Genomic DNA, 23866 nt, shown 5'->3' with positions numbered 1-23866 from the left:
ATAAGGCCAATGGCCAAAAACACCGTTAACTTACATTATTATGCTTCAAATTAGATTTCTCCTTGTTTTTCAAAAAAAATCTATTGATTTTTAACCGTAACTTTTTTATTTTTTATCTTAGAAATTTCATTAAAAAAGAATTTTGTAGGTTTTTACAAGATCTATAAGGCTATTAATATTAAACCTTTTTAAAATTCTCAGTCACAAAAAGAGGTGGCATTGAAAGGGTTGGTAAAGATGGTTTTTGCATGATATTACAAGTTTTAATTGTCAAAATAGCTCACTCAATTTTTGCCAAAAAAAAAAAATTTGGAAACCAATTTGTTAGGAATTAAATAAGCTACAATTTCATATTTAAATATTTTTTCGTATCTCTGATGCTACTCTTTCTATTCTGAAGAAAATGGCATTTTTTACCAAACTACAAAAACTCGTTATTCGCTTTTAACTCAATTTTTTTAAAAACTAATCATTCTTAGCCGATCAAACTTCCAGAACCTATTAACAATACATAAATCAAGAAAACCAAATCAGGTCAATGACAAATTTTAATTAGGGTGGTGATTAGGGGGTTGTTTACGATCACTTTTTTGCTGAAAAAATAGGGACTGACATTCTTTTCATTATAAGTCACTTAATTTTTTTAGCTAGAGATTTTTTTTTATTTCGGAAGATTTTTAAATACTTTAAATTAGTTTCAACAGTTATCCTCGAAAAATGCATAGTTTTCCCGTCTTTTGACTTTTAAACTACAATATTTAGCATTTGACGAAGAAGAGCCAACATCTAATAAAGTATAGCTCGATTACTATTGGTCTTGGTAAAGAAAATAAAAAAAAATGGTTTTGTTTATTTTTTTCAAAAGGTACATTTTTGTTAAGAAAAGTTGTTTTGATAAAACGTAAGCTTTTTGAGTTATTAGCAGAAAACTGATTAAAAACATTGATTTTTCGATATAAAACTAACACTTTCGATAGCGAATAAATCAAAAACTATTAATTTTATCAAAAAAATGTATAGAACGTTTTTTGCTTATAATGAATGTTTTTACCAGCTCTTGCGGTCAAAATATAATAACAATTTCCACCCCCGAGATGGGGTGGCAACCACCCCCATGGTAAAAGCGCCTTTTGGCATGATATAGATTTTGATCCTTGGACTATCCACTACTTATTCTCAAATTTTCAAGTAAATCCACCCATTCTGTAAAAATTGCGAGGTTTTGTCCTATTTCCTATGTCCTATTACAGTTGTTCCAACGGATCTTTACACAAACGTAATGATTGATTTTCAAACAAGTTAAATCAAAACATTACCACATTGCGTGCCACGTTGCTCATATATGAGAGACACAGATATTTTACCAGGGGCCACGTCGCTCATTTTTGATATACACGTGACTAACTTTCATGACCATCGACATCAATGACCCCTGAGAGTAGTATCCCGATTAAAGCGTGGCACGCAATGTGTTAAAGTTAAGTGAAACGTATGTCGGAATGTACTGTCAATGTAATTATTAGGAAATGGCTATTATCCCGGAGGACGTATTTTATAAAGTTATTTTATTGAAGTGTTTGATCTTTTTGCACACTATTGAGGAGATTAATGGACTCAACATTAAACAGCTTGAACATCATACCGACTATTATTACTATGGTCTGTTTTTAAACCAGGCGGACTAATTCAAATTTACCGCGTCGTAATGCTTGTTGTCGTAGTGCGTAAATGTTGACACTAATGACATTTATGAAATTTTGACACTACTGGCATTTCATAGGTTAATTAAGCTATATCGGCGATTTTTTGTATTTTCTGCGTTATTCCTTTAATTTTTAGTATATTAGTATTAATATTTAGTATTCCTTTAATTAGTATAATATAATATGTATGGATTCGGTGTTCTAGAATTGAGGACCGCTACCTGAACAGCCAAAATAAGTGCACCGAATTACGGACCGTACGAGAGATTAGAGAATTAAGGTAAGTAATTAGGGTTAATGAGGGTCCGATTCTTTAACGAGATTTTAATGAGTAAGGAAATATTTAATAATAAAATATTATTTTAGATTTAGTTTATTTGAGCTGTCTTGAAAGGTAGTCAAAATGAGTGAAATTAAAATGATCTTAAGTGAAAAGGGAAACTCGTTACTTGTGTTGGATGATTATAAGTATCGTGAAAAAAAAGTGGTGAAAAGTTTTGGACCTGTACGGTAAATAAATGTAACGCAAAATTGTTTACGCTAGGTGTAGATAATACAATTTCCCGAAAAGAAACAGTGCACAATTACGAAAATGATATAAAGAAATTAAATAGACAAATTTTTAGTACGGCAAGCAAACGGAAAGCCCTAGAAGATATCACTGAGTTTAAAATATTGTTTCTTAAATAGGCAATAAATATCTACGATTATTGGGATTCGTACTTTTAATAATATTTTATACCTGAGTATAACGATTTCATTATCAGAAGTCTTGGTCCTCAATTCGTGCGATTTTTTCAGGTATAAAAGTAAACCCTTACTTAAAATTTTATTTTGGTCCTCAATTCGTGTCTGCTCTATGGATTATCGTCGAAGGCCGATATGATCAATCAAAAAAGAATATGTAAAGGAAGAACACTCTTCCAGTAGGGATCTATGGAGGAGTATCACCGAGCCGCAAGCCCTTATCCCTTGCCGTACCGCGATCAGACACCAGCTTATTTCAGACCAAGCCGTACATTCTTTAGAATTTTAGACTACTACGTTAACCTTTTTATTTTTCTATTCGCCGGCCGAGGTTTGAACCTTGATCGCATATCCTCGAGATTTGTCGATCGACCGCCTCAGACCGCTAGGCTATCTGACCGACTTATATATTATATTATACGGACGTATATACTTACTTATGCCATCAAAAGTACCAAAAGATGGTAAAGCAGTAGGCCCTGATCATTTTCATTCCGAATTCTTAAAACTTATGGGCTACGACGGTATAAAATGGTTGACAAATATATTTAACAAAATATATGACACAGGCATAATTCCCCAAAAATGGCTAGAATCAACTTTTATAAATCTTCCAAAAAAACCCAATGCGAGAAAGTGCGAAGACTATACAGGGTGAGGCAGATAACTGGCCTATTAGAAATATCTCGAGAACTAAAGGCAACAGAATCATGAAAGTTGGTATAAAGGGGTTTTGAAGGATGTTCTATTAAATGAAAATATTTCATCTCTTTTCAACTTCCGGTTATACCTTCCGGTTAAACTTCGTTTTTTTTTAATGGGACACCCTGTATATTTTTACATTTCTGGATTCTCTTCGATGTCTTCTTTCTAAAAATATGAGGTTTTGTAATGTTGTACAGGGTATTTTAAGAGTTAATTACGTTTTTTTATTAATTTCGTAGCAATATTCATACCCTGTAGAATTGTAGTAGTTTGACATCTAAAACTCTACTTACGTTCGAATGATTTTTAATATAGTCTACTATTGTTAAGAATCATTAGTATAGCCAAATTTTTAATTTTAGTATACAGGGTTGGTCGAAACTCGGAATGAGTATTTTCTGAGTTTTCTTAAATGGAACACCCTCTATTTTAGTATTGTAATGAAATGATATTTTATGGTACTTTTTTATTTCTTAAGCATTCCCTATACCTAACTGCTTTAATTTGTGCTTAATTGTTAATCGCACTAATAATCTTAACTACGTAGGTATTTTGATAGCTAAACCATTATTGGTAATTTTAAGGATCAGTCTGGATTAATATGTATTTATTTCTGAAAAATTATTTGTGATTGAATATTTTCACGGCCAACCTAATAAAATTTTACGTATTTTTTGTTGAAATTAATGTTTAGATTGAATCACCAATAACTCACAAATTAAAGCAGTTAGGTATAGGGAATACTTATAAAATAAAAAAGTACCATGAAATATCATTTTATTACAATACTAAAATACAGGGTGTTCCATTTAAGAAAAATCAGAAAATATTTATTCCGAGTTTCGACCAACCCCGTATACTAAAATTTCAAAATTAGCTATACTAATGAATCTTAACAATAGTAGACTATATTAGAAATCACTTGAACGTAAGCAGAGTTTTTAATGTCAAACTATTACAATTCCACATGGTGTGAATTTTGCTACGAAATTAATAAAAAAACGTAAATATCTCTTAAAATACCCTGTATAATATTACAAAATCTCATATTCTAAGAAAGAAGATATTGAGGAGAATCCAAAAATGTAAAAATATACAGGGTGTCCCGTTTAAAAAAACGAAGTTATAAGCAACTTCCGGTATAACCGAGATGAAAATATTTTCATTTAATAGATCATCCTTCAAAACCCCTTTATTCCAATTTTCATGATTCTGTTGCCTTTAGTTCTCGAGATATTTCTAATTCTCTAGTAGTTCACTATCTGCCTCACCCTATAGAATTATAAGCCTTATGAGCCATTTACTTAAAACATTTCTGAAGGTCATTCACAAACAAACATATTTATACAAAGTGCGAGGAACAACTAACAAGAACACAATTCGGATTTCGTGATGCTCTGGGAACGCGGAAGACCCTTTTTACTGTGCAAGTGCTATTTCGGAGATGCGGGGATGTAAATTATGATATATACGTATGCTTTATAGATTACCAGAAAGCATTTGACAGAGTAAAACATGACAAATTATTAACTCTAATGCAAAAAATTGGAATTGACAACAAAGATCTAAGAATTATCAGAAACATGTATTACAATCAAACGGCAAAAATCAAAATAGACGACCAGTTAACTGATAAAATTGCAATAGAACGAGGAGTACGACAGGGCTGTATTTTATCTCCACTACTATTCAATATTTAGTCTGAATGGATATTTAAGGAAGCTTTAGACGGTTGTGCGAAGGGAGTATTAATAAATGGTGAATGGTTTAATAACATTAGATATGCAGATGACACCATAGTTTTCGCCGATAATCTGAATGATTTACAGATATTAACAAATCGTATAACAGAAGTCAGCAACAGATATGGACTAGCTCTTAACATAAAGAAGACCAAATTTATGACAATTAGTAAAAACCAATATTAAACGCTCAACTTACAGTCAACCAACAGAATATCGAAAGAGTTGAGCAATATACATATCTGGGTAAGAATTTAAATAGCCAATGGGACCAATCGACAGAAATTAAACAGCGAATAATAAAAGCGAAAGCAGCATACGTTAGAATGAGACCCATTTTCAACAGTCGAGACATATCATTAAAAAGAAAATACCGTCTGTTGAAAAGCTACATATTCACAGTTCTGCTCTCTACGGAATGGAAGCGTGGACACTAACTGTTGCATCTATGAATCGGCTCGAAGCTTTCGAAATGTAGTGTTATAGGCGCATCTTACGTATATCCTGGGTTGACCGAATTACTAATGTGGAAGTCCTGCGTAGAATGGGGAAAGAGTGTGAAATTCTCATAACCATCAAAACAAAAAAATTAGAATATCTAGGACATGTAATGAGAAATCAAGAACGTTACGGCCTTCTCCAACTGATTCTCCAAGGGAAGGTAAATGGTAAAAGAGGACCGGGAAGAAGACGCATTTTCTGGCTTCAAAATTTACGAAAGTGGTATAACACCACTACCACTGAACTGTTCCGCGCTGCGGTAAACAAAGTCAAGATAGCCATGATGATCGCCAACATCCGGAGCAGATAGGCACTTTAAGAAGAAGAAGAAAATATACTTACTTATAAACTGGGATATCCGGTTCCCCTCCGTCCATAGTTCGCAAAGTAAGACAACATTGTTGTAGCTTCGATTTGGGATCGTTCCAGTCCTGGTTCATGATGAAATCTTGAAGTCGCGGGAATAGGGTCACTTGACAGAAAACTTCACAGAACTCCATGCCCTAACGGAAGAAGATAAAAGTGCTGTTTCATCCAATGTTATACGAAAAGTATCCCAGATTTAGGGTTAATGCTTTTTTCTATTTGTTGTATCATAATATAATGTTTATTTTAATTTATTTAAAAGTCTTCTAATACTAACACTAAAACACAATTATTTTACAGCATTTATTTACTTAACAGTACAAATTTAGATTTTCGACTAACAACTAAAAAATCAAAATTGCGGTATATACAGGGTGTTTCATTAATAATTGTCCATATAGTAACTGGAGAAACCTTAGCACAAAATACGAAGATTTAACCTAAAACACTTAAATAAAATGTGGTTACTTACTGTCTTACATGGTGTTTTATCTAAAAATTTAAAAATTATTTTTGCTCAGCATTTTAAAATTATTTGACGTATCCTTTTCATACTTGGCAAAAAGTGCGACTACTTATACACCCTACTAAATCATGATAAACAAACGTTTCTGGCTATTACCAGAGGCGTACGACGGAGGAAAGTGAAGGTTGACCCTTTCCAAATCCTACGCCTCTGGCGGAATTGTTATTTTAGTTCAATTTTTGGATTCTCCAATACTTTCTATGAAAATAATATACTCTTCATTCGTAACGATAAAGTCATTAGTTTTCGAAATCTATGAAGTTTAAAACGAAACGACACGGTTATTTTGATCAATGTATTGTGTCGCTTCATTTTTAATTTCAAATATCTCGAAAACTAATCATTTTATCGTTACGAATGAAGAGTATATTATTTACAGAAAAAGTATTGGAAAATCAAAAAATTACACTAAAATAGCAATTTCGTCAGTGGCGTAGAATTTGGGAAGGGTCAACCAGTCACTATCCCCTGTTGTACGCCTCTGGTAGTAGCTAGAAACATTTATTTATCTTAATTTAGTAGAGTGTACACTACCTACACTTTCTGCCAAGTATGATAAGGATACGCCAAATAGTTTTAAAGTACTGGGTACAGATAATTTTTACATTTTTAATCATAATATTATGAAGCATATCATAAATTAATCAAAATAACTGTGCCGTTTCATATTTAACTTCAAATAACTCGAAAACTAATGACTTTATCGTTACCAATGAGGAGTATGTTATTTACGTAGAAAGTATTGGAGAATCTAAAAATGGCACTAAAATAGTAATTCCTCCAGTGGCGTAGAATTTGAGAAGGGTCAATCATTCACTATCCCCTGTCGTACGTCTCTGGTAGTAGCTAGAAACGTTTGTTTATCATGATTTAGTAGGATGTATAGTGGTCGCACTTTGTGCCACGTATGAAAAGGATACGTTGAATAGTTTTAAAATGCTGAGCAAAAATAGTTTTTAAATTTTTAGATAAAACACCATGTAACTCAGTAAGGAACCACATTTTAATTAAGTGTTTTAGGTTAAATCTTCGTATTTTGTGATAAGGTTTCTCCAGTTACTATATGGACAATTATTAATGAAACACCCTGTATACATTGCGCCTCAGAGACAATGGGCCACCCACAAAATTTAGGATATTTTATATTTTTTATACAGGGTGTCCCGAAAAGATTGGTCATAAATTATACCACAGATTTTGGGGTCAAAAATAGATTGATTGAACTTCACTTACCTATATACAATAGTGCACACAAAAAAAGTTACAGCCCTTTGAAGTTACAAAATGAAAATCGATTTTTTTTCATATATCGAAAACTCTCAGAGATTTTTTATTGAAAATGGACATGTGACATTTTATGGCAGCAACATCTTAAAAAAAAATTAAAGTGAAATTTGTGCACCCCATAAAAATTTTATGGGTTTTTTTTTCCTTAAACCCCCCCAAACTTTTATGTACGTTCCAATTGAATTATTATTGTGGCACCATTAGTTGAACACAATGTTTCTAAAACTTTTTTGCCTCTTAGTACTTTTTCGATAAGTCAGTGTTTATCGAGATATTTTGAATATTTGTCGACTCCACCACATATTTGTATTTGGTTAAGTACGGTTATAGAGACCTGTTAATAATCTGAAAATTTATTTATAATTTACATTTTTAGGTATATTTTGAAAAAGAAGCTACATCTTGATAAAAGGTGACTTATAAAAAAAAGACTAAGAGGCAAAAGTCTTAAAAACACTGTGTTCAACTAATCGTACCACAATAATAGTTTAATTGAAACGTACACAAACATTTGGGGGGTTTAAAGGAACAAAACCCCCATAAAAATTTTACGTAAATATATTGAAAAAGAAGCCGCATCTCGATAAAAACTGGCTTATCGAAAAAATACTAGGAGGCAAAAAAGTTTTAAAAACGTTATGTTTAACTAATGATACCACAATAATAAATTAACTGGAACGTACACAAAAGTTTGGGGGGTTTAAGGGAACAAAATCCCCATAAATTTTTATGGGGTGGACAAATTTCACTATAATTTTGGTTTAAGATGTTCCTGTCATAAGAATGATACATGTCGATTTTCAATAAAAAATCTCTAATAGTTTTCGATATATTGAAAACAATCGATTTTCATTTTGTAACTTCAAAGGGCTGTAACTTTTTTTATGAGCACATTTGTACTAAGGTAAGTTAGGTTCAATCGAACTATTTTTGACCCCAGAATGTGTGGTATAATTTATGACCAATCTTTTCGGGACACCCTGTATATTTTCCAATTTTCTTTTAATTTGCTTTATGTTAATTAAATTTAAATGAATTATCACCTACAGAAGCTAGACTGAGCCTGTCAAGAGAATAAACAAATTCGCAAAACCTATTAAACCATAAAATTCTCAGAACCCATATTAAACCATAAAATTCTCAGAACCCATATTAAACCATAAAATTCTCAGGTTTAGGAAATTCGAGACATGAAAAATGCCCCATTTTGTGGGTGACCCGTATTCTCTAAGATTTTTTTTAAATACAGTCTTCAACGACAGACTAATATACAGTATGTCCCTGTAAGTTGTATCCATATGGAAAACTTTTTTATTATTAATCTTACGAAAAAAAGTTATTCTTCATAAAAAGCTTTGCATGGTCCAAAACCTACGATTCAACCATCAGATATCAAATTTTATGAATATTATAAGAGGAGTGTCAAAAAATATGACTTTCGCTCAAAAGTATTTTTCACAATATTGAACATTGCTTATTATGAAAAGTTGTTTGGAATTAAGAACTATATTCTAATATGCAATTACACCCTTCTAAGCTACTTGACTCTTGAGCGACATTCATATCCTCCTCGTATAATATTCATAAAATTGGATATCTGATGGTTGAATCTTAGGTTTTGGACCATGTAGAGGTTTTTATGAAGAACAACTTTTTTTCGTAAAATTAATAATAAAATATCCGAGAAACTTAAAACAATAGGAAATAAATTCAACATTTCAACAACATTCAAAACAACAAACACATTGAGATCTATTCTATCTAAAACTAAACCTAACAATGAACAAGAAAGAACAAAGAATTGCATTTATAAAATACCTTGTGAATGCGAACAATTTTATTTAGGTGAAACATCAAGACCATTAAACGTTAGAATAAGTGAACATCAGTCTTATATTAAAAATAGAGAATTTGATAGATCTCAAATATATCAACACGCATGGGATAATGAACATAGAGTTCAGTGGAGAGATTCAAGTATAGTCCTGAAAGAATCAGATAGTAAAAAGAGAAAAATCAAAGAAGCGGCTCTAATTATGCTAAATGAAACCAATTGTGTCGCAAATTCCTCGGTAGAATGCAGTAGGATGTGGTTACCCATACTGAAAGAGGAAGTCAATAGAAAAAAAATACCACGATTAGTAAATCAATAACATATCGAGTACAAATTTTATATTTTAGTATTACTTATTGTAGATCTATGTATTATTAATATTATTTATAATTTAAACATATTAAAGTCAGAATTTGGTATTAGTTTTTTGAAAGTAAATTAAATGTAACACCAAATACTTACGATGTCGGGATAATATCACGAGGTTTTTTCCTGGTTTTCCCTCGTGATTTACTATGGAATCTCTAACGCGAGAATTTACTGTCATCGTTGCATTTGTTTGCCTTTTTAAAGACAGATCACATGCTATGATTTTTTTGTGACGGATATTCTTGAGTTGGGATTGATTTCATGTAATCGAATTAACTATCTTTTAGTAAAGTCGTCCCAGGAACGCAACTCATAAATATTGGAGATATCATTTTAAAGTCTTCTACTTTAAAATGTATAATATACGTCTGAATTGCCAATATAAATGGGTCAGATTAAATAAATTATTAGAAGAATTTTTTTACTTAGCAACAACATTTTTGTTTATTTTAATAGTATTTTGTATTTTGACAACGAAACCCGATTTGGGCTTCGAAACGTTAATAAAATTATTTTTTCAATTTAATTGTGGCTTATTTCCCACTAAATAGTTAATCATAAAAATGCCACAAGGAAATAGCTTCAGAACACCAATAATAAAAAAGTTTTCCATATGGATACAAGTTACAGGGACATACTGTATGTACAGTTGAGTCCGGGAATCTTTACCCGTGCGTCATCATTTAAAGCATACGAAATAAGTCGGAAATTGAAATTTACTAAACGCAACAGCAAGTCACTTACTGTCACTTGCTGTTGCGTTTAGTAAATTTCAATTTCCGACTTATCATCGACTTATTTCGTATGCTTTAAATGATGACGCACGTTTAAAGATACCCGGACTCAACTGTATATTATGCATTTACAACATTCGAACATTCCGCCGTAATGGTCGAAAGGTCAACGTATACGCCTCTTGACGTCAGACGTTACGGCACTCTTCCAATTCTTGTTCATGATGATATCTTGAAGCCGGGGGAATTCAGCCACTTGGCAGAAAACTTCACAGAATTCCATGCCCTAACGGAAGATAAAAGTGCAGTTTCATGCAATATTATACGAAAAGTATCCCAGATTTAGCGATAGAACCCTAGGAAACATTATGGAAAAAAGGGGAACAACATGGACAGAAGCAAGGACGCTGGCCAAAAATGAGCAGGGATGGGTCAAATTTGTACATATTATAAATATATACAGTAGACTTTCTCTATAACGAATACGGGTATTACGAGGTTTCGCTTATAACGAGGTACACTAGATGTCCCATGAAATTCCTATTGAACTTTAACACCTCTATAACGAGGCATATTTGGTTATAACAAGGAACAATGAAATCGAAAAATACGTTTCTTTACCTGTTGTTGGCGAGGTGATGGCCATAAATAAATACCATAACTGCCTGTATGCAGGAATCCCAAACATCTGTGTGTTTATTGAGACTAGTGCTGTAATAAATTCCACCACCGGTAATAAACTTCTTCCTTCTTGTTTATCTATCGACCGATATTGAATATTGTAGAAAATTCACAATTTACGATGACCAAATTTCATTGTTGAGGTCGACCATCGACACCTAATAAACTATTTAAGAGGCATCCAAACATTTCAGTGGTGGTGGTAGGCACAATATTATTTTTGTCTGATATAACGAGATCCGCTTATAACGAGATAATTAGTCCGCCATTTCAGTTCTCGTTATAGAGGGAGTCAACTGTAGTAGCATATTAATTAAATTTACAAATAAGATTAAGTTTGATATTAATATTGAATTGTATTTGTATTATAATGTGTATTGTCGCCCTACACTACTATGTGGTAACAGGGTAATGGAATATACAGGGCGAGTGGGGAGGAACTCCCCAAACTTTAGGAATGTTTAGTATACGTAAAAATATTTAAAAATGACTCATATGCTGTTATTCGATTTTCATTTGTTTTCGACTTATAGAGATAATAACACAAAGTTGTAAGTTAAAAATGAAACGGCACATTTATTTTGATTAATGTATTATGCCCCTTCGTTTTTGAATATTTGACATAACCTTATCATATTTGGCAGAAAGTGTAGGTATTGTACCCTCGGAGATCCGTGGAAAAAATTTACACCCAAAATAAGAAAATTCAGTTTGGCAACACTGTGTAAATGTTGATAGTAACATATCATTTTTAAGATAAACACAACTGTAATTTAGTCCAAACAAATTAATATATTTTTTGCCAACAAAAATAAGATTCTTTAACCAAATAATGTTTCAAATATGATGTGTAAAATAATTTTTAATTGGGTTCTGCTAATGGGATTGCTCTTTTTGTCATTAAAGTAAAAAAAAATTCAAATTTCACTCATTACATCATTATTGTCCGGTTCTCGTCTTAATTATTTTAACTGTACTAATATCCGTCGAGTAATGCTGAATGACTAATAGGTTGTTAAAACATTTTATCAGTAGCGGCTTCTGGAATATCTTAAAAATATCGAATTTCATTGATAAAATGCACATATCCCACCGATCTTCGCTTCGACCATACTGTACACCCTATTAAATTATGTTAAACAAACGTTTCTGACTACTATCAGAGGCGTACGACGGGGGATAGTGAATGGTTGACCCTTCCCAAATTCTACGCCACAGATGGGACTGTTATTTTAGCATAATTTTTAGATTCTCCAATACTTTTTGTATAAATAATATACTCTTCAATCGTAACGACAAAATAATTAATTTTAGAGATATCTGAAGATAAAAAACGAAGGGGCAAAATACGTTAATCAAAATAACTGTGCTGTTTCATTTTTAACTTCAAATTATCTCGAAAACTATTGACTATATCGTTACATATGAAGAGTATATTATTTACAAACAAAGTATTGGAGAAAATTTATAATTAAATTAATGAACAAGCTGAAAATGCGAGCATTATCATAACGAAAACTTTGTTTATTTACGTACTTTAATTCATAATATGGAAAATTGCTATTATGAAAAGTTGTTTAGAATTAAAAATTATGTTTTAATGTGCAAATATATCATTCTAATTTAAATGTTATGAACTATAAAGGTACTTTACTCTTGATCGAAATTCATATTTTTTATATACCTCGTATAAAATTAATAAAATTTGATGGTGGCATCATAAGCCTTAGACCCTGAAGAGCTTTTTATGAAGAATAACTTTTCTTCGTCAAATTAAAAATAAAAGAGTTATAAATAAAAATGTTGTTGCTATCCATAATTTGAGAAAAATCTTCAATTTTTTTTCCATTAGAAGGATGTAATTGCACATATCAGACCATAATTTTTTATTCCAAACTACATTTCATATAGTCGGTTCGCTAAACTCAGACACAACTGGTTAGTGATTTTAGTCAATAATTTTGCCAATTTGACAAAAAAATAATAATTTTTACTAAATAGTTAATAATTACTAAATAATTAGTAATTTTGCCAATTTTGGCAAAATTGGCAAAAAACAAAAAAAATACCTACTAAAATCACTAGCCAGTTGTGTCTGAGTTTAGCGAACCGACTATAGTAACAATTTTCATTTCATAACAAATGGAACAGTCCATTTATCATTAGGTACTCCCATTAAAGGGGAAAACCGTATACTCGTATAAACCTTTTTAAAATTGTTAATAAATTATTGCTTTCAAAATATACTCAAATTGTATTTTTGAGTATCTTATTTATTTTATATAATAACTAAATTCACTATTAAATGTCATTGATATTTTATTAATACTTAATTTAAAATTTAGTTTGACATTCACGAAGTGTCAAACTCAAATGTAAATAATCTATGCTTTGCTTAACTAATTCAGATTAAAAAACTAACCTACTTACTAGCAACGATGTCAGCTGACGTTTAGTGTGTCGGCAGAAAATAAAAGGATTGTGACGTCACATTTTAGACTTTGAGGTCGACTATCTCGAAGACGGTTAGAGATATCGAAATGCCGTTTTCAGATTTGGATTCAGAAGACAAAACTACAGAAGAATCCATCGATAAATCTGCTCTAAGTATTGCAGGAGCGGTAACGCACAGACTTTGCGGATTTATAAACAAAAAGTTTTCAGTAGTAATTGCACAACAGCTCTAAAATTATCGAATTTTTCCCGAGTGACACTTTGATAGTTTTAATTTCACGACCCGAAGGGGAGTGAAATTATGTCAAAGTGTCACGAGGGCAAAAATTCGATAATAATTTTAGAGATCGAGTGCAATTTGCTGCGATTATTTCATAAATAAAACTGTTGAAAACCAAAATTCTATTGTAATTTATTTATGTAAGTACAAATTAGTACAATTAAACACAGAGTTGTTATAAATATTTGAATATTTGACGGTTGAAAGTCATCACTTTTATAATTTTTAAAACATTAATTGTCATTAATGTCAATGAATGTATTTTTTCGTAGCAACGAAGGGCATCTGACGTAATATACTTGACGACGGGATATTATCAAAAATTATCACTTTAATTTTTATTTCTGTAGCTTTCTATTGGTCAGAATCTCCTTTGAATGGAATAATCGTTGAAAATTACAACTTTGTGTTATTATCGCTGTAACTCGAAAACAAATGAAAATCGAATGACAACATATGAGTTATTTTTGCTTAGTTTTACGTATATTATACATTCCTCAAGTTTGGAGCGTTCCTCCCCACACCCTGTATATTTTTATATATACAAAGATGGTATTATATTACCTGATCCACGTATAAAGCTCCTATAAACGCCTCAAGCAGATCTGCTCGGTCTTTAGTTTTGAGTTCGGCTTTCGGGTTGTTGTAAATGGCGTACTTGGCCATATCCAAATCATCGCACACCACAGCTTGAGTTCTATTGTTGACCAGAGAGCTTCTCAGCAACTGAAAATAAAATCGGTGTAAAAATACTATTTTACCGCAAGCCCGAACTGTAGCCACAATTGTTTTGAGGGATACCTCGGATTTTTTCCGTGAGTCGTCGACTGTCACGCCTAATCTTCACCCGTGTTAAGCTGCCCCCCCCCCCACTTGCAAAAATTAAAAAACAAATAGCGCTGATTTATGAGCTTTCATATTCCGCACATCAAAAATTTTGAGCTCGTTACACTGAGCGGGAATTTAATATTTAGTGGGGGGGGGCTGAGTCAGCCCCCCACTACTTAAAAATAGGGATATTGAATCGATCTTTGCGGTAGAATTACGAGCTATTTATGAGCTCTTGAAATGATCGTTCAGCAGAACTTGCCATAATCACTAAATCATGCGATGCCATCCGCATATCTTATGTTGTTATTAGTGTTTCCATTACTTATTATTCCTTCACTTTGAGATAGTAATGCTTCCTCTTAGAGAAGTAATTATACCCGTGTTGAGCTGCCCCCCCCCACTTGCAAAAATCAAAAACAAATAGCCCTGATTTATGAGCTATTTATGAGCTTTCATATTCCGCAAACCAAAAATTTTGAGCTCGTTCCACTGAGCAGGAATTTAATACTTTAGTGGGGGGGGGGGCGCTGAGTCAGCCCCCCCACTACTTAAAAATAGAAATATTGAATCAGTTTTTGCGGCAGAATTACGAGCTATTTATGAGCTCTTGAGATTGTATAGTTTCGATTTTTGAGATCATCCCCTTCACCTCCAAACAACCCTTTAAATGATTTAACTTAAGAGAAACATGCTGAAAAAAATTAAAATATATCGTATCGTGGGTATAATTCCTATAGCTTATATATTCTAAGAATAAACTCTTAAATCGCGCGCATTTCGATTATTGAGCTACAACCCATTCGCAAAAAAAACCACCCCATCTTCCCGGCTTAAGAGAGAGTTGAACTTAAAATGCATTAAATTAATTATTTGGCGACTACATATCATTTAATAATTTATGAGCTCCCAAAATACGCGCATTTAGATTATTAAATTGCAATTCCTTTTGTATAGTGCAGTCACTGAAGGTAAAAATTAACTATTACCTTCAATTTAGGTGAACCTTCATCGATTTTCAAGAAAATTGGTGAGTGGTTATAGGATACCTCAAGAAACAAAGGTGACATGGTGCTATCTTGCGCCTTTACCCTGAGGGTGGATACCGCCCCTTCTCGGGGGTGAAAATTATTTTATTAAAAATAACTCCACAAATCGATAGAAGGACAAATTATAGGCATATTTTTTTTATATAGAGTTATTAAAATAAGTCAATACTTTTTGAGTTATTAAAGTTCAAAGATTTTAATTATTTGTGAAAAAAATGCATGTTTTAAAGCGGTTTTTTGTAAATCACTGAAAAACTGTAAGTTTTTCCAAAAAAGTTAATAGTAGTTTAATTCGTATAGCTTATATTCTAAGAATAAACTCTTAAATCACGCGCATTTCGATTATTAAGCTGCAACCCCTTCGCAAGAAAATCACCCCATCTTCTCGGCTTAATAGAGAATTGTACTTAAAATGAATTAAATTAATTATTTGGCGACTACATATCGTTTAATAATTTATGAGCTCGCAAAATACACGCATTTAAATTATTGAATTGCAATTTTCTTTCTATAGTGCAGTCACTGAATGTAAAAATCAACTGCGACCTTCGATTTCGGTGAACCTCCATTAATTTTCACGAAAATTGGTGAGTGGATAGAGGATACTTCAAGGAACAAAAATAACATGGTACCAACTTGCAGTTTTTGCCTAGGGTAGATGTCACCCCTTCTCGGGGGCCATATAGGAAATATCAACTTCATATAAGTATTCTCTGACAATTCGGGTGGCATGAGGGCGTGCATTGTCATGCATGTGTGTGATACAAGTAGTAGTGATGGTAAAAGACAAGAACACAAGGAAAATTATGAAGAGAACATGCGAAAACAAAACAAATAAAATACAACGAAAACAAACACAAAGAGATAGAAGAAAAATTCCAAAAGAAAATGAAATAACATCTTTTTGCCGCGTGATAAGAAAAATGGAAAGAGGATATCAGAAAAATAAACTATACGTACATGAAAAATGATGTTACTAGATGAGCAAACTTACTCTACACAACTGTTAAACAAAAACGAATAAGAAAGGGAAACAATCCACGAAATTGATGATGATCACATAGTAATAGAAATACTTACAAAGGAAGAAATAGAAAATGAAATAAAGGGACAAAAAACAAAAAAGCCCAGAAATTACAGAAGTATCTGCTGAAATGATAAAAGCAGGAGGGGAAAGACTATAATAAGAAACACAGAAACTGATATTGATCATATGGGAAACAGAAAAAATGCCAGGAGATTGGTTCATAGCAACATTATACAGCAATATATAAGTAAAAGACAAAATACATGATAATGGGAGAAACAGACAAAGAAAAAGAAGAGAATTTCGCATTGGAGGTAAAAGGGTGTAGGAAGTACAAGTACCTGGGTGTAAAATTAGATGAACAGTGACATGAGGAATGAGAGATAAAGGCAAGCATAGCAAAACAATTCAAAAATTATGGAGCCCTGCCATCACAAATGAAATCCAAATATGTCTCAACAAAAATAAAAATTAGAATTTACAAAACAGTAGGGTGCTTAAACAATCAGAAATATACCTTTTAGAAAGATGAGAGAGGAAAATACAAAGAAGTGTGAAAATAGATAGTAGTGGAAGAATTATATAGCAAACCAAAAATAACGACGGCAATCAAAGCACAGAGAATACGATATTTATAACACATTGAAAGAGTTAGAAAGCAAAGATTGCCGAAAATGGTACTATCACGAAGGAGAGCGTTTATAAAAACTTACAAAAAAGTAATATTGAGAATTGGAAATAAAAAGCATCTGACAGAAATCAATGGAAGGACGTAGTTAAACAGATGTATGGAAAACTATAAGAAATTTTAAATGTATTTTATATAAATAAATGTAAATAGTAATTAAAATGGAAAATTAAACTTTTTAGGCCTAGGTTTTCAAGATCTATTGAGCTGTATAAATAAATAAATATAGTGTTATATTTACTCACGGATAAGTGACCCTCATGATGCTCAGGGAAGTACTTATACAAATAATCAGAAGCTATCAACTGCAGCACCGTATCTCCCAAAAATTCCAACCTCTGGTTTGATCCCATCGTTAGATTAGTATATCCTACACTTCTGTCGGTAAACGCTCTAGCTAATAGACGAATATGCTTAAACTCCACGTTGATGGACTCTTCAAACTTCACTAAGTTCTGGAGGATGTCGAACTTTTCTATCCACTTTCTGTCCCCCAGGGGTTCTTGCTCTTGCAGAGGATGCGGCGGAAGATTGGCCCATACTTCGAAGAGTTCAGGTTTGTCGTGGAAATATGTTGCCGAGAAGACCATATCTGCAATCTATATATAATGTTTTAAAATAAAAACGTTTAATGTAAATGCGGAAATGTTCAATAACGCTATAAACCTGAACGAAATACCAGATGAATGGTCCAAAGCACATATAACCTCGATATATAAAAATATGATAAGAAGAAATGCGAGAACTATAGAGGCATCAGTGTGATAGCATGTATGGGTAGGTTATATGGAAAAATACTGAAAGAAAAACTGGAAAAATCTATCTCAAATAAAATCGGAGAAAATCATGCGGGGTTCACGGCACGAAGATCTTGCATAAACCACATAATATACACTCTAACAATTAATTGAGAAAAAAATGGCAAAAATAGACCAGTACACATGGCATTCATCGATTTACAAAAGGCATATGACACGGTTCCCAGAAAAAACTATGGAACGCGATGAAGGAAATCGGAATAACTCAGAGGTTAATAGAAACAGTAAAAAACGCATATATAAAACCAGCATAATATGTGCTTCCTGATGAGAGACTAATAAATTTCGAAACCAGTAAAGGTGCTTGCTGCACTCTCTGATTGAACTAGAATATGATGCGGCTGTAGTTTCGTTTTGTAACGAAATTGAAAATAGTTATTCATTTTTGTTTTCTCAAAAAAATTCAGCTTGTTTGTATAATTTTTAGAGGTCAAATATCTGACGATATGACTAAATAACTAAACTGGAGAATGTTCTTACTTCAATTTTTCCGTCCAAAAACAACGCTCCCATGAGAGCTTCAAAGCAATTAGCCATGGCGTGGCGCAGCTCCAAGTCATGGCAAAGATCTGATCCGTGAGCGTAGAGCATATATTGATCCAGGTTGAGTATTTTCGCTAGCACTGACAGATGTTGGTTTTGAACTATAGCAGCCCGGTAAGTCGCCAGTCCTCCTTCTTCGAGGTCTGGGAAGGAGTAGAAGAGATGTATGGACGACAGGAATTCAACTACGGCGTCACCAAGGAATTCCAGACGTTCGTTGTGGGTAATGTTCGATTCGGTTTCTTGCTGTTTGCCGAAACGAGACATTATATTGATAAGAGTGTTGATTCCTGCAAAATAATATCAATAATACTATTAGTCTAAAGGCCCGTCTTCACGCTACGTTTTCTTGTACGTTTTGTGGGTCATACAAAACATACGACAAAACGTACGTTTTGTCAATAAGCGGATTTAATTTTTTCGATTCGACAAGACGTGCGTTTTGCTGCTTTCACGTTACGTCTTATTTAGTACGGTATAACTAGACCCAAACCCAGACATCCAAAGTGAAAGTTATCCTCCAACACCAAATTGTTCTATATGGTCCACATAATGTTCAGAAAAAAGTCACACCATTTTAAGCGTCGGGTTTGGGTGGAGAGAGGGGAGAAATCGGTAAATTCGTAGTTTTTTTTTGTCAATATTTCTAAAACTATGCGGTTTAGCATGAACAACCTTCTATACAAAAATGTTCTACATTAAATTTGAAATAAAAAAGGTCCTATGCATAATCCTTCTAAAATGAACGGTTCCAAAGTTACGGAGGTAGTATAGTATAATTGGTCCAAAAAAAGGCCTAACCCAAACATCCGAAGTAAAAGTTTTCCTCCAACACCAAATTGTTCTATATGGTCCACATATTGTTCAGTAAAAAGTTACACCATTTTGAGCGTCCCGTTTGGGGGAGAAGTCGGTAAATTAGTAGTTTTTTTACGTTTTTCGTCAATATTTCTAAAACTATGCTTTTTCGTAAACAATGTTCTATACAAAAATGTTCTACATAAAATTTAAAACAAAAAAGGTCCTATATAATTGTTATAAAATCAACGGTTCTAGAGTTACGGAGGGTCAAAAGTGGAGGTTTTCGATACTTTTTTTATTATTTGGGCAATTTATAATATTATTACTGATGAAATAAATTTTCTTTAACAGGATTGTGTTTTGCAAATAAAATTTGCTATTTCATTGGCCGATGCGCGATGGTATTCTTTTTCTCATGATCATCTTTCAGTGCGTCACAGTTTTTCGATTTCTTTCTAACGCATTAAATTGTATGTGACAGAAAAAAAGGCACGTCCGTGATTACAGACATTTACAACATTTATTCTAGTTATTCTAGTTGTCGATAGATGGCGCCATAATAAAAAAAATATTTTTTTTTAATAATATTACAAATATAATCTGTATAATTTATAAGACTATACAAATCAAAGAAAATACCATTTTATAAATGCAAGAAACACATTTGATTTATTTTTATTCCAAATTGAAAATAAAATGTGACAACTGTCAGATTTAACTAAAATGTCATGTTAGAATAAATGTCATAAATGTGTATTATCAGGGACTTACCCTTTTTCCTATCATTTGTTACGCACTGAAAAATGCTCATGAAAAGGACTATATGTTAGTGATAAGCCCTTGAAGAAACGTCAACCTCACCACTCAAAATCATCATCAATTGCCCAAAAAAATATAAAAAGTATCGAAAACCTCCACTTTTCACTATCAGTAACTCTGGAACCGTTCATTCTATAACAATTATGTATATGACCTTTTTTGTTTTAAATTTTATGTAGAACATTTTTGTATGAAACATTATTTACGCTAAAGCATAGTTTTAGAAATATTGACGAAAAACGTAAAAAAAAACTACTAATTTACCGACTTCTCCCGCATCTCCCCACCTAACCGGACGCTTAAAATGATGCAACGTTTTACTGAGCAATGAGCAATATGTGGACAATATAGAACAATTTGGTGTTGAAGGAAAACTTTTACTTTGGATGTCTGGATTAGGCCTTTTTTTGGACCAATTATACAGGGTGTCCCGAAAAGATTGGTCATAAATTATACCACAGATTCTGGGGTCAAAAATAGATTGATTGAACCTCACTTACCTATATACAATAGTGCACACAAAAAAAGTTACAACCCTGTAAAGTTACAAAATGAAAATCATTTTTTTTTTCATATATCGAAAACTCATAGAGATTTTTCATTGAAAATGGACATGTGGCATTTTTATAACAGCAGTATCTTAAATAAAAATTAAAGTAAAATTTGTGTACCCCATAAAAATTTTATGGGGGTTTTGTTCCCTTAAATCCCCCCAAACTTTTGTGTACGTTCCAATTTAATTATTATTGTGGCACCATTAGTTAAACACACTGTTTTTAAAACATTTTTGCCTCTTAGGATTTTTTCGATAAGCCCGTGTTTATCGAGATATTTTGAATATTTATCGAACCACATATTTGTATATGGTTAAGTACGATTATAGAGACCTGTTAATAATCTGAAAATGTATTTATAATTTACATTTTTAGGTATATTTTGAAAAAGAAGCCACATCTCGATAAAAGGTGACTTATCAAAAAAAGACTAGAGGTAAAAAAGTTTTAAAAACACTGTGTTTAACTAATGGTACCACAATAATAGTTTAATTGGAACGTACACAAACATTTGGGGGGTTTAAAGGAACAAAACTCCCATAAAAATTTTATGTAATTATATTTAAAAAGAAGCCGCATCTCGATAAATACTCGCTTATCGAAAAAATCTAAGAAGCAAAAAAGTTTTAAAAACGTTGTGTTTATCTAATGGTACCACAATAATGAATTAATTGGAACGTACACAAAAGTTTGGGAGAGTTTAAGGGATCAAAACCCCCATAAAATTTTTATGGGGTAGAAAAATCTCACTATAATTTTGTTTTAAGATGATCCTGCCATAAGAATGATACATGTCCATTTTCAATAAAAAATCTTTAATAGTTTTCGATATATTTAAAAAGATCGATTTTCATTTTGTAACTTCAAATGGCTATAACTTTTTTTATGAGCACATTTGTACTAAGGTTCAATCGAACTATTTTTGACTTCAGACTGTGTGGTATAATTTATGACCAATCTTTTCGGGACACCCTGTATTATACTACCTCCGTAAAGGGTCGTTTAAACACAGCGATAAATCAAACAACTTATCAAGGTGAATCGAGTTGTTGCAACTTATCATTGTGTGTAAAGGATCGTTTAAACACAGCGATAAATCAAACAACTTATCAAGGTCAATCGAGTTGTTGCAACTTATCATTGTGTGTAAACGGTGCATCGCACAACTTATGAAAGTTGGAGTTAAGTTGAAGGTGGTATCGCATTGAATCGCAGCGTCTAAACAGCGTTTCAACTTGTCATCACAACTAGTTGCTGTGACTTGTCGTTGTGTTTAAACGACGCTTAAACGGTGCATCGCACAACTTATCAAAGTTGGAGTTGGGTTGAAGGTGGTATCGCATTGAATCGCAGCGTCTAAACAGCGTTTCAACTTGTCATCACAACTAGTTGCTGTGACTTATCGTTGTGTTTAAACGACGCTTAACTTTGGAACCGTTCATTTTAGAAGGATTATGCATCGGGCCTTTTTTATTTCAAATTTAATGTAGAACATTTTTGTATAGAAGGTTGTTCATTCTAAACCGCGTAGTTTTAGAAATATTGACGAAAAACGTAAAAAACTACGAATTTACCGATTTCTCCCCCTCTCCCCCCAAACCCGACGCTCAAAATGGTGTGACTTTTTTCTGAACATTGTGTGGACCATATAGAAAAATTTGGTGTTGGAGGATAACTTTCACTTTGGATGTCTGGGTTATGCTATCTTTTGGATCAATTGTATCATACTAATTGTACGTTTTGTGTGATAGGACCAATCCCATACATTTTTCGCTTCGACAAAACGTACGTTTTGCTGTTTACACGCCACATTTTATTGTATAGGATTTGTCCTATCACGCAAAACGTACAATAAGACGTAGCGTGAAAACGAGCCTTAAAGTCTAAGATCCGAATATAGGTCTATAGATGCCTATCGAAATCGTGTCATAGCTATCCTTAATGGGGGGCGTAGGGGTTGAAATCAATATTTCAAGCACATTTTTTTGGAAGTATGGTAGAATTATTTTATTTTTAAATTAAATAGGCATATTCAGTACAATTCATAGATTACTCATGAAGAGATTCAAGCAAAAATATTGAAAAATAATTACACTTTTATAAAAAGAACTTTTTTATAATAAAACCTTTTTATTATTTACAGGAAAGAATATAAAATTATTTAACGATAAACGATTTAACGATAAAATGCTTAAAATTCCAAAAATTATACTCTAATAAAAATAGTTATTTTATGAAACAGTTCGTTAACCTTTAACTACCCGCGCATCAAGTTATATCATAACTACACGCGTGGCGTACTTTGTACGCCACAAGAAAATACACTTAAAACAGCGGATTTGTTTAATTTTTTTTTTTAAAAATACACTTAGTTGTTTGTTATAAACCTTATTCGGCATCAGTGAATACTTGGAGTTCCTTTTCAGTAAGCCAATTGGGATTTATAACTGGAATCATGGAATAACTGGATTCCATGATAAATAAAATTACTAATTTGTTTACAAAGAAAAATATATTTTTTGCCATAATGACTAAAAAACAATTAAAATATGTACTTATATTACGACTTATAGTAATATAATCCTGGGGTATATTGTCCACCACCGGAAACAACAAATAATAAAATGTAAATTACGATCTCTCCAGAACGCCGATTATAAGAAACTAAAACCAAATTGTAAAGCACATTCCAGTGATAGGTTAGAGAGATAAACAAGGTCAAAAATTAAATTTTTAAATATATTTCCAGTAGAATTCTTATATCTGGCGTACAAAGTACGCCAGCGCGTGTAGTTAAAGGTTAAGTATGC

The 23866-nt window shown here is 32.4% G+C and overlaps 1 protein-coding gene across 2 annotated transcripts in view; it reads right to left on the bottom strand.

The window, feature by feature from the left end:
- The window catches only part of LOC114334431 (ribonuclease 3), a 113342-nt gene that overhangs the window by 25016 nt on the left and 64460 nt on the right, over nucleotides 1-23866 (bottom strand). Inside the window, exons 12-15 of one of the 2 annotated variants that reach the window (XM_050659623.1) lie at nucleotides 18820-19172; nucleotides 17767-18120; nucleotides 14494-14655; nucleotides 5741-5901 (exon numbers count right to left, since the gene is read on the bottom strand). In XM_050659623.1, the coding sequence (XP_050515580.1) occupies nucleotides 5741-5901; nucleotides 14494-14655; nucleotides 17767-18120; nucleotides 18820-19172 (1030 nt within the window). Of the gene's footprint in view, nucleotides 1-5740; nucleotides 5902-6053; nucleotides 10801-14493; nucleotides 14656-17766; nucleotides 18121-18819; nucleotides 19173-23866 lie in introns of those variants that run through there. The other variant, XM_050659624.1, reaches the window with a different exon arrangement.

Source organism: Diabrotica virgifera, chromosome 8 (assembly GCF_917563875.1).
Source record: "Diabrotica virgifera virgifera chromosome 8, PGI_DIABVI_V3a".
In the NCBI taxonomy this organism is placed as follows: Eukaryota; Metazoa; Arthropoda; class Insecta; order Coleoptera; family Chrysomelidae; genus Diabrotica; species Diabrotica virgifera.
Note: the sequence above shows the minus strand (reverse complement) of the source record. Positions and strands in the feature narration are given on the sequence as shown.